Source organism: Camelus bactrianus, chromosome 14 (assembly GCF_048773025.1).
Source record: "Camelus bactrianus isolate YW-2024 breed Bactrian camel chromosome 14, ASM4877302v1, whole genome shotgun sequence".
Taxonomy (NCBI): Eukaryota; Metazoa; Chordata; class Mammalia; order Artiodactyla; family Camelidae; genus Camelus; species Camelus bactrianus.
The window spans coordinates 68,598,229-68,610,504 of record NC_133552.1 but is presented as its reverse complement, the minus strand read 5'-3'; the positions used below and the strand labels follow the sequence as shown (position 1 = coordinate 68,610,504).

Sequence of the window (12,276 nt, the reverse complement as noted above, 5' to 3'; positions counted from 1 at the left end):
GTCCCTGAGTCTGTTTCTGTTTTGTAAAGAAGTTCATTTGTCTTTTTTTTTTTTAATTCCACATATGAGCGATCTCATATGGTATTTTTCTTTCTCTTTCTGGCTCACTTCACTTAGAATGATGACCTCCAAGTCCATCCATGTTGCTGCAAATGGCAATATTTTAGTCTTTTCTATGGCCAAGTAGTATTCCATTTTAAATAAATACTGTATCTCCTTTATCCAGTCATCTGTCAGGGGACACTTAGGTGCTTCCACGTCTGGGCTGTTGTAAATAGTGCTGCTGTGAACATTGGGGTGCAGGTGTCTTTTCAAATTAGAGTTCCCTTTGGATGTGTGCCCAGGAGTAGGATTGCTGGATCATGTGGTAAGTCCATTTGTAGTTTTTTAAAGAATCCCCATACTGTTTTCCACAGTGGATGCATAAATCCATTCTTAAATGTCTTCAGGAAGCCCTGCCCAGCTTTTGGTGCCCGGGAATGTGTTGAGGCCAGTTAGCACTCACAATCCAACCTTCTTTTACCGCAAGGAATGTTGTCTTCATGCTGAGTTCATCATTTCCCCCTTTTTCAAGCCTGCTGCGGTTTGAGAAGCTCTCGTTAGGTGGCTGCACTTGGCCTCTTCCTCGCCGGGGAAGAGGGAGGGGTGAGGTGGGGTGATGATCAAGGATGTCCCAGCAGTGCCCCGTGTCACCGTCTGGGCAGGGCTGGGTGCCCTCCATCCCCGGGCATGTAGGCCTCCCACCAGGAGGCAGCAGCAGGTGCCCCCTCCCAGCCCTGCGTGCGACAGCTGGCTGTCCTGGGCCCCCCAGGAGGCGATGGGGGCCATGGTTGCCAACCTTCCAGCTCCTGCGCCTCTCCCGAGGGGCCTTTGAAAATCCCAGATCCAGGGCCTCTCCCAGCCGATGAGCGTGTAAGAATGTCTAGGTTAGGTTCTGCCAAGGCTGAGACTCAAGTTTTGAATGACACAGAGACGTTGCGGCATCTGGGCTGAGGGGGCGCACGGTAGCTTAACCTGGCCGGCGGGGGCGCTGTCTGCACTTCCCCGGGGAGGTGCGGCCATCAGCCACCTCTATCTTACTTCATATTATTTTGTAGTAAGTAAACTTTATAAAGACGGTTCTGTAACTTAGCATCTTCCACTTTTCATCGTTACTGAAATTTTTATCAAGCCTAGGTCGTCTGGCTGTAAATCGCCCTCATTGGCAATGGAGGAATTTAAATGCTGATGTGCGCTTCGGGGCAGCGCTGTGCGTGAACCCGCGGGAACGGAGGCTCTGTGCCCGGGGCCCAGCTAGCTGGCAGCATCCTGCCCCGGGGAGCCCCAGGCCCCACGCGCGGGGCGTGGGGGAAGCGCCCAGCCGCGCTAGAGAGCTGTTAACGCTCAATGGCCCAGAGTCACCCCCGACCAAAGGGAAAAACCAGTTCTGCTCCTGTTCTGCTCCTGTCCAGTGAAAGCAAGTTTGCTGTTTTTCCGGGAGCTGTTTGCCCTTGTGTCTGTGCGTCCATGGCTGTTTACTTGCTGCTGGAAGATGAGTTGTGGGTGGTGTCGTTCACGGGTGTCATTCTGAGCCCGTGGCCGCCGACGTGCCCGGGGAGCCCGGCTGCAGCCACACAGACCAGCGGCGGGGGTGGGAGGCCCAGGCGTCCCCGGCCGCCCCCTCAGGTCTGCCTTGCTCACAGCAGAACGAGCGGTTACGCGTATCTGTCACTGGAGGTGCGCGGAGCAGGGATGCGGCCCCGAGGTGCCAGTCATGGCAGCAGCGTGCGCTTCTCCGTACACGAAGAAACGATGTGTTTGCACTACCTATTCAGACGGGCGCTACATACACCCCTTTTGGTAGTTTCCCCGTGGCCCAGGAGGAATCCACGGCAGGAGAATAAGGTCCCCACTTTCTGAAGCGGGAATAGGCTTGTGGGCTCTGGCCGAGACCCGACTCCGGCAGGGACAGTGGCTGTCACACCCACGTGGCAGAGAGTTGGCTTGGGGGAAGGCAGGTGGTTTTCAGGCGTCTGGACGGCTTGCCTGGGGTCCTTCCTGAGGACCCAGGCCGTGCCCCTGAGACGCCCGCTGTGGGCGGGGGGTCTGCCTGCTCCGGGACAGAACTCGGCTCTCAGCTCGACTCCGCTGCCAGATCCTGCATCCAGAGGCCAGGTGCCCGCGCGGACGAGGTGTTTCCTTCCCCCAAGAAAGGAGCCAGCGTCCTGCATCAGGGAGATGTCGTGGTGGGGGGCAGGAACGGGTTCCCCTTTCTCATTTAGTTCTTGCTTTTTTTCCTTTATTTTTTTCCTGTGATGACAGGCAAGCACGTCACAACGCTGACTGTTATTTGTTTTAATGGAGGTGTTGGGGATGGGACGCAGGACCTCGTGCACGCTAAGCGCTCGCCCCACCACACGCACTTCTGCTACATCTCCAAATTACTGCATTAGCATTAAATGTGGAAACCAGAGAATAGCTCAGGGTCCTGAAGGTACGCCTTTTTAGCTACACTCGTAAGTACGGTTCCCAGTCAGTGACATCATAGAGGGGCTTTGAATTGCATTTGGCATAATTTCAGACTTCCGGGAAATGCTTATTTCAATTTCAATAATAAAAACAAAAAGGCATCAAATTACTAAACAAAAAGAACCCAGGAGCACTCTTAACTATTTAATTGAAGAAAAGAATTGTTTACTTTAAATAATACAGAACAACAGGATATTTGGGAACGGATATATTTTGAATAAATTGTTATTCTCCGTTTTCTTCGCTTTATAGGAAAACAATATTTAGTTTTGAGAACTTCCTACGTACACAATATAAACATTTTTATAATGTACAGAAATGCATATTTTTTACACCAGTATAAAAATCATAAATATAATAATGTGTTAAATCTGAGGAAAGAATCACAACCTTCATAGACTATTTGTGATTTTAATGCAAGTTTTATCAATTGGCCACAATATTCTTACTGTTTCGAAGGGCAGAAACACAGTGCTTACAGTTACGTGCTCAGATGGCCCCAGGAAGAGAAGGGGTTTGGACTTTTTTTTGAATTGCAGGACTTCCCTTCTGTTAAGGTTGGAAGAGTAACACTGGAGGATATACTTAGTAGTAATCAGGTTTATTCAGCAGTTTTGTGTCATACATGAAACACCGAACAGAAGAGTGAGGAAAACTAACTCCAAAAGCGTGTGGCGGCTTCGTAGCTGGCGTTGTGACTTGCCTCCTCGTTCTCAGTAGGGTCTACAATGGGACGGTGCGCTTGTAAGCAGACGAGGCGTCCTGAAGGCAGTAAGCTTGCTGGGAACGTTCCAGGCGGCATCCGTTAGTCTCAGGTGTAACATGCACATGGAAGTTTATGTTATCATTTTCAGACTTACCCCTCCCTCTCCTCACTGTCTTCCTCAAGTCCTGGGTGGCACAGCCTCTGCCACCGCCCCTCACCTCTGTTGTTCCTCTGAGATGCAGCCATGTCCAGAGGAGTGAACGTGGCCGTGTTCCAGGAAACCTTTATTTGCAGAAGCAGATTTGGCCATGCTTCGCTGACCTCCCTCTTAGAGTGCCCCTCTCGTGTGAGGTAAGAAGGGTTTTCTTTTCTCTGGAGCCTCAGACCGCCCTAAAGTTTTGTGCGCCTTTAGAAGAGTTGATTCCACTTTACTTCCTGGAAGAAATGGCATAAACCGCGTGGGTTCTTATTTCAGTTTAACTCAACGAGTCTTCAGGAAGGACCTCGCAGGCACCTGCAGATGCTGGGTCTGATGTGGCCCAGCCCCCGGACAGCAGGGGAGACGGACGCATGAAGCCAGCATCCATAGTCTGCAGGTTTGATGTCTTGGGGTAGTTTATGAATGGCTGATGGTACCATGTCAGGGTCGGAACTTCAGGGCCCAAGTGGAAGTTAGACCTCCTCTCACTGCTCCCCCAGGCCCTCCAGTCTTTTGTTTGCTGAAACAGACAGAGAGGGCCTCCAGTGCAGCCGAGAGGAAAGTTCTGGGAGAAGTTAAGGACCGTCCTTGCCTGCTGACCGGCTCTGAGGCACCGGTGCTGCTTCACCTGCTTTTTACCCAGAAAAGGTCTGACCTCTTAAACATTAAGAGAAGGCTCCACCAGCAGATTCGGGGCACTTTTGATCCTGGCCGTTACCGTCACAGGTGCTGGGGGAAACCCTCGCCACAGAAGGTGGCGTATCGGATGCACACGTCAGGCTTTTTAGTAGCAAGTGGAAAAGAGACAAAGACTTAAGTGTTACGGCATGAAATCGGTGCGCCCTGTGCAGCTGGAGTTAACGCAGGCTGCTGCGAGTGGAACTTTGGTGACACGGAGGGAATCTGAGGTCTGGTAGCTGACAGTCTGGGACCCTTGACTGCCATAGTCTTTGGTGGTTAAAACAAGGTCTTACGTGAAGGATTAATCAAGAGCTAACGAAGGAGAGATGCCTTTTATTAACCCAGCGTCAGAGGAAAACTTGGCCGTCTCATCCTGTTTCATGTTGTGTCATTAACATCAAGTTGCAACGTGCTGTTAGGGAATTTCTTTAATCACACGCATTCGGGATGAGACGAGCTTAACCATCAGTGGAAACGATGAGCTCGTTTGCAGGAAGGCTCTAGACCTGCACAAGCAGCCGCGGCCACAGCGCTCGCCGTGCCCTCTTGTCCTGGGGGTCTGCTCTTCCACGCTTTCCTTTTAAGGTTTTTTTTTTGTTTTTTTTTTTCCTATTTTAAAAGAAGGCTTCAAGTGACCGTTTTTCTTAGAATCCCTGGCTAGTTTGTTATCACGCCCAGCCTTACTTTTTTTTTTTTTTTTTTTTGGTACATTCTGAGAGTGTTTTTTGCTTTTAGTAAAGTTGGGAGATACTGAATTATCAGGTTTACTTTTCTAGGAATTTCTCGTGTAACTGAAAAGTTTATTTTCTCCTCTAATTCTATGTTTAACAAAAAGTCTAAATGGACTTGAAGGGCGTGTTTGGGCTCACAGAGGGTTTATTTCTTTTTTTCATCAGAGTTGCTACTAGAAATGCAATTTTTAATGTTAAGAACTATATTATTGCATTTTGTCATGCGAGTCGGTGTCTGCACTGCTCCTCATGCAGATATGCCTGAAAATATGAAGTCTTTGTACCTACTGTGTGGGTTTGGATTCTGTTTGGTGCAGCATTGCTCACCAAAGGCCTGGGAGGCCCCGTTCCCTTCCGCTGTGCCGCGCCCCAGTCCCACGTGAGCCCACACGAGACTCGGTCTGCATCCAAACCCAGATTCTCATGAGAAATCATAAAGTCATGAGTCAGAACGCACATCCAGAATGCTGCTCGAGTCTGTTTACCAGAGTACATTTACCTGATTTATTTCTAAAATCTTCTGGATCCATTGCTCACTGTGTTTTCCACTAACGTGTTTGAAATCCTGGAGGCCAGCTCAGCAGTGGTGTGACATGTCTGTGTTCTGACGTCAGTGCCGCCTGTGGCACTGCAGCTTTCCCATTTGTCTTCCGGACAATTTTAGTGGTTTTTTAGTGGTTTGTTTGTTTTTTCTTTGTTTGTTTGTTTGTTTCTTTCTTTCTTTCTTTTTTGTAAAATAGAGCAAATTGGAGGAGGGACCTTTTGCCGGCAACACTCGTGCTCGTTTGCATTCTGATTCCTCCTTTAAATAGGAAGGAAAGGGGTGAAATTAATGCTGGTCCCCAGGGGGTTATGATCCCTGGCCCATATGGACGTCATTTGTCAATGAGAGCGTGAAAAGAAAAGGTGGGGAGTGGCCAGGCTGCGTGACGTGTCACATGGAACAACTTCGGTCCTTTTACTGATAGTGCTTTCCTTTTTAATCAGTGACTGTATGGATAGGCGTCTCTGTGCCTGGCCATCCTTACACGGCAGCGTCTAAGCTGCGGAATGTTAGTGTGCAGTTATATGGCATTCGAGGTGTATCAGCGAGTTTGCTTTCAGAGGCGTCCCTCCAGGAGCAGGATCAGACCCGGCGTGCAGTTCCGCAGCCACAAGAGCAGCGCACGGTTCTGGCCGCATCTCTTCTCTGCGTTGCCGCGGCGCCTCCTCAGTTCAGAGAGTGTCTCCCATCTAACTGGTGTTCACTGGACAGATCGCAAAATGAATGATTTGTTCTTTGTCTCTAGTAGAATTAACCTAGATAATGAAATAAATAAAAATTTGCTGGAAATCTCTCCATTCAGAAGCGTAAGTATTTCCAGGTGAAGGTACCAGGCTAGAATGTTAGGCTTTTTGCCCCCTAGTTGGCGGAACCATTTTCAGGGGGAGGGATGGTTTAACTTACTTTGAAAGTAAATAAAGAAAAGGCAAACGTGTGCTCCCATTCCTAGCTCCTAGCTCCTGCCTTCATCCCCTTGTCCTGGGACACGGGTGCGGGATGCAGGATGCAGAATGCAGGGAGAGGAGTGAGGTGTGGTTCCCAGGTGGCCAGCCCCGCTTTGCTGCCGGGATGCCCGCCTGACCGCGGGGAGCCTGCTTGCTCGGGGCAGGCGAGCCCTGTAGCCCGGGCATCTTCCCGAGCGGCTCCCCTGCGCCTTTCCTGCAGCTGGTCCCCTCCTGGCGGTCCTCGCTCAGGGATCTTGCCGAGGCACGTGTGGGAGGATCTCCGAGTGAGCCAGGGCTGAGCCCCGGGGATTTCAGTGGCAGGTGACTGAAGTTCCCAGGCCCCGGAGGAGGCTTGCAGGTCTTGGCGTCCTCTGCATCCACGGTGTGTTGTTGTGTTGACGCCAGGGCCCATCTGCACATTTGAAGATGTGCTGGAAGCCCGGCGCTCCTCGTGCCCAGACGTCTGTCTCTGAGCTGGTGGCCGCCTTCTTGCTGGTCTCCTGGGCCTTAGCCTGTGACGTCACGTGTGTGTGTGTGTGTGCACGTGCCCGCGTGTGTGGGGTCGGCCTCCTTCCCCAGTCATCCATGGCTCCCCCGGCCCACGTGTCAGAGCATGTCCCTGCCCCTTCCCCTCCCCGGAGCCCTGGGGCGGCTCGGCCCACCACTCAGCATCTTAGGGAATGACGTTCCTCCCTGTCCCAATGTCGGATTGCATCCCTGGGTTGCCAGCAGCCCGCACTTCTCCTGGGCCCCTGGAGGAGCTTTGTTCTCCCTCTCCTGGTAACTGCGGCCGGGCAGCCTTCGGAAGACAGGTGTTTTCAGAGCGTGGGGCACACCTGAGAGCGTGGCCTTCCTGCCCTGCCAGGAGATCGGTTGTCCTGTGACTCCCGTGCCGGCGGGAACATTGTCCCCATCCGCGCCCACGTGCCTCGCGGAGACCCCGCCCCAGCGCAGAATTGAAAATGATGCTGGAAGCTCAGTGTGCAGATAAACACATGACTCAGTGATTTCCTCGCCTTTTAGCTGCGTTTTCTTTCATAACACTCGTGCCCAGAGGTGAAGGTTTTCACAGTTGTGTTGAACTTCAAAAAAATTAAATTACACATTCGACTTGGTCAGAGTTGATGACGTTCTCATGATAGGAGTCACTTCATAGCAATAAAGCGTCCTTAGAAACAGAGTGAACATGTCCCTGAATTTGCAGAGGGTAAAGAGAAGGAAGTTTTCAGCTATAAGTAACCCTCGTTTATATGACTGTGCATTTGAGTTTGAAGGATTAAAGAACTCACTTGCTTAGCTGTTTTCAAGGTAATGGGGTTTGGGGTTAACACGAGACAATTTAGGCGCATTCAGCTAAACGTCAGTGTAAAAATGAAGTCAACAGAAATCTTCCTGCAAGTGGACTCGTGGGGTCTTGACTGACTCTGGGGGTGAGGGGCGCTTCTCATGAACAGGACTGCGTGACAAAATGCGCTCATCTGGGGCGAGGCGCCTGTCCAGTGGATTTTAGCAAATGCTCATATTTAAGGGACGAAAACCTGCAGGCTCTCGCCGCAGTCTCTTAGGACCAGAAACCACAGGAGTGAATAAAGTAGCTGGAGACACATCTTTTCCTTCAGAGAAATGTTGGGGCCCTGCTCTCCAGTAAGTGTCATTGGCTGAACAGTTAAATGAAACATTTTAAAGGACATCAGCCTTTTGAAAAATAATAGAAGTGGCACTGCCTCAAAGTGTCACACATAGGGGACTTTTGAAAAAAGTCATGGGAAGATACTGTCTTTGTGTTGTACGCTGACAGCGCGTGTCTGTGAGGCTCCTGTTCTGGGGGGCACTGCCCGACTGCAGAGCAGGCAGGGGCTCACCCTCGGCCTGGGGACCCGCTGGAAATTTCTGTCTGGCGGGATTAGTCCTCTGAGCTCAAGATGAACAGAAAAGCAATAGATTCACAAAGAATGTAAATCCAGGACGTGGTGGGAGCCTAGAGTCAGAATTCTAAGTGATTTTAAAGGCGTTTTCAGAGATGCAGGTTGAGTGACTCCAACTGCAAGGGAAGACAGCATTCCTGTTTACGACGGGGCGTGGCCCCCCGGGCACGCGTGCCACTGAGTAGTCACCAGCATGAGGAGCGACCAACAGCTTGGCATTTTTGTTAAAAAGCCAAAAAGCTTTAAAAACAAAAACAAAAACGGGAAAAAAAAGGGCAGCATGCTATGAAATATTGATGTCTCCAGTTGCTATGTCCCATAAAAGAGGAATAGACACATAGATTAAAAACATGCTGAAAACATTGCGAATTAGGAAGAAGTTAAGGAAGTTGGATCCTTCAGCCCCGAATGAGGGAAATGGCTGGTTCTGGTGGGGGTCCCAGCACATGTGCAGCCAGTTCAGCTCAAGGGGGCCCGTGGGCGGAGGGAGACGGCACAGAACAGGAGCTTCTGAAACCGTGCGTCACCTTAGGCACAGGGTAGATTATCTGGTGGGAAGGGTTTTCCGAGGGCAGAAGCGTGGCCATGATTACTTCGTCCACGTTCGGACCGTAACACACGTTTGCATCGTCAGTGTGATTGACAGCACGCTGTGACACGTGTCCTGGTTTTCGTCCTCCCTGAAGCCCTGACAGGAAGGCAGCGGTCCCTCCCTCTCTGTCCCCACGAAGAGCCCAGACCCAGGCGGTCGGGGGCTGTCGCCAGGTCGCCCGGCTCCCCCCCTAAGGGTCGGGTCAGAATTGTGAGCAGTTTTCTTGCGCTGAAAACAGGACCCCTCTTCACGGGCCTTGCGACTCGCCGTGAGCCTAGTCGCTCTGCCTCTTGGGAAACTGGCTGGGAATTCACCCGTTGAGCTCATTTCGGGAAAACGGAGTGAGTAAGAGTTTGCGTCCCAAAGGGGTCATTTCCTGAAAGTGACGGGGCCGGGGAAGAGGGGCCTCGTCTGTGTGTGCACGGCCGTCCCACTGACGCTTCTCTCTCCTCTTTCAGAGTGAAGATCTGTCTGGCTCTGTCCCCACGACATCACACGTCAGAGAAAAACGTTAAAAGAGGACACTCAGCGTTTTTTTTTTTTTGTTTTGTTTTTTTTTTTTAATCCAAAGCTGCTTACTGTTTTCTTTGGGATCTGAGCAATTACCACGTGTGGAAGCATCTGCCACTGTCAGGCGTGGAGCCACCTGCCTCTCTCCCGTGTTCCCGCAGGGGGCGTTCCTCCTCGTGCTGTTCCTGTTGTGTTTTGTTTCGTTTTTTGATGAAATTAGCGGAAGAAGTGGTTCACAAGAAAATTGGATGTCTTCACGAGCCTTTTCAGTGGTGGCTGGTGTCTTGAGTTCTTCTTTACTTTCGTCCGGGCAGAGCAGGTCTCCCCTCAGCATGCTGGGAGCCTCTACCCACAGGCACTAACATGGTGAAATCTGGAATTTACTGGCATCCGCTCAAAACTACCACCGTCCTACCTCAGTTCCAGGTGAAGCCGATCGGCGTGGTCGGGGCCGGCGGGGCCTCACGCCCCTCTGCTGGGTCCCCAGTGGCCCTCGGCTCATCCGGCTGGTCCCGTACGCGGCTGCTCGTGGACTCCAGTCCAGGTACCTACGTGCTCACTCACAGACAGAGCCCAGTGTGGGACTGACGTTTCTCCGCGGAGATGAAATTTGAGATTGGACTTTGAAGATGGATTAATAAATAATAATTATTATATGTAACTGAAGCAAACCTACTTTTGGAAATCATCAACTCTGTTGGGTAGTGGGGGGTGGGAGGGGAGGGTCTGGGACAGGGGTCAATATCTCTTTTTACCTTTAACAGACTTGTTTAATCTTCTCCATGTAGACGTTTCTGTAGGTACTTCAAATTGCAAAAGCCTTTGATCCTATTTACAGCTCAAATGTCTCTGCTATCCTTAATCTTGAACTTGTATTTCTCTAACCAAAAATTCACGTAGGCATGTGGGTGGTTCAAGGGTGGTTAAGGATTTGGCTGATTTTTTAAAAAAATGTATTGTATTTACTGTGATGCTGTCACGTCAGCCGGCAAGGCTACCCTGAACAACAACAACAGAACACCAAAAACAAAGACAAAAAGGAAAGAAACGGACGAAGGAGGCATTAATAGCCCCTGTGTTATTAATAGACGACGAAGAAGAAAAACAATCGCACAGGACACGTTACTTGTCACAAAAACTCCCGACAGGGCTGCCCTTGTTTTGTGTGTTTTCAGTGTTCTGAGAAATATCAGTATTGTGACAGTTCTTGGCAGGTGTCACTGAAAACTGCTGACCTCGACCAGCAGAATGTCACCTGATCTCACTGCTCCCTTGCCACTGGAGGGGAGGGGCATGTAGAGCCTCCCCCCCCCCACCCCCGGGGGTGCGTCCCCAGTGCCTCTTCTCTGAGAGTCCTATAGAGGTTACACGAATTCATTGGAGATTTGAGGTGGGTTTTTTTGGAGAAAAATATATATAAATATATAGATATATATCACTATAGAATAATGCATTAATAAAATGAGGCTTTTCTAGAGGAAGACCAAAAAATTCAATGTCTTAAAAATATATTTAATCGCAATGCAAAAGTCTTCCTCCCATGCTGAACTTTTAGAACAGAGGATTGTATTGCAAGACAAAGTTGAATGTAAAGTGACTCCCCTGACTGTTTTTAAGGTTTTCCTTCTCTGGAATCAGACAGCCCAGACGTGCACAGGAGACCACACACAACATTAGTTGGAAGGTCATTCTTCAGTGTGTAACATACAAAGACTTTATTGAAATGTATAAAATGTCCTAAAGTTTTGGTTTAGTTTTGGGACTAAGGATGGATGGGTGGTCCTTGCTACGAAACTCCCCCCAGGAGGTGGGACTGAGCTGAGCGCAGCCTCTGCCTTGTAGTTAAGTAGCTTCCCCGTCCTCAGTGTAGCCGAGCCGCCACCCCAGTGGTTCGCGTTCCTCCTGCAACTTAAAACAAGCGAAGTAAGAAGTTGACACTATACTAAATTTCCTTCTATCCTGTACATTTCAAAAAGGCATATGCAATATTTACATTTTTAATTTAGTTTACAGAATGGAACCAAAATGTATAAATGTTATGTTTGTTAAAACTTCACGATGTATATTGGGTCTTTGTACATTTTGCCTGACTTACCTTAAATTTAAAATATTTTTTGCTATATAAACTTTAATAGTTATTAAACAGTGTTTTCTTTTGGGGTACGTATTGTTTCTGGATATCAAGATGTTAAATATATTTCTTGCTATTGTGACATGACAGCAGACTCTCGCTCTGTCTTCCCGCGCCCTCGCGGTACACACGGGCCGCTGTGGCGCCGCCGGAGGCGGGACTCGGCGGGACTGCGGTGGCGTGTCGTGCGTAGTCTGTTCCCATCACGGATGCCCCCCTTAATAGCCACACGCAGTACAATAAAGTACATTATTTATGAAGCGAAGGAAGCCTGGGGGCTGCTTTTTCCTGTGTGGATGATGAATTTGACGTCAAGCCCACTCTTTCAGTGCTTTGGATTAAAGAGGTAAATATTTGGCTCCTTAAAGACGCTTGGTCCCGTCTTAAAGGTTTTATTCTGAAACTAGAAAATATCCCCAAATCACAAAATTTGCCAGAAGGGGCTGTGTTCAGAAAACAAAACCAGAACCATGTCATTCACTTTCCAGATGTAGGAGTGCTGTGAGCGTGCTGGGGCTGTACGGAGCATTCCAGACCTGGGCAGGTCTTAATTCCTCCCTCCCTCCTAGCAGCCTCCGGTGGTGGGAGTCGCCAGCCCGACCTACAGGTGAGGAGACGGAGGCACAGGGGGCGCCAGGACTCGTGAGGGGCGTGTAGCTTGGGCGCGCAGAGCCGGGAAGCGGCCGCTGCAGCACAGCCCCAGCACCTGGGCGCCTGGGCACCGCCTGCTGCCTCCGGGATGCAGAGGACCGGGCCACGCAGACATCAGGTCCTCAGAGCCGGGAGGTACCACTCAGGAGGCAGA

General features: G+C 50.1%; 1 protein-coding gene across 1 annotated transcript in view; it reads left to right on the top strand.

Annotated features, from left to right (window-relative positions):
* The window catches only part of IRS2 (insulin receptor substrate 2), a 30,871-nt gene extending 19,135 nt beyond the window's left edge, over nt 1-11,736 (top strand). Inside the window, exon 2 of the mRNA XM_074378523.1 lies at nt 9,289-11,736. Within this exon, the coding sequence (XP_074234624.1) occupies nt 9,289-9,293 (5 nt within the window). The 3' untranslated portion in view covers nt 9,294-11,736. The remainder of the gene's footprint in view (nt 1-9,288) is intronic.
* The last annotated feature ends 540 nt before the right edge of the window (nt 11,737-12,276 follow it).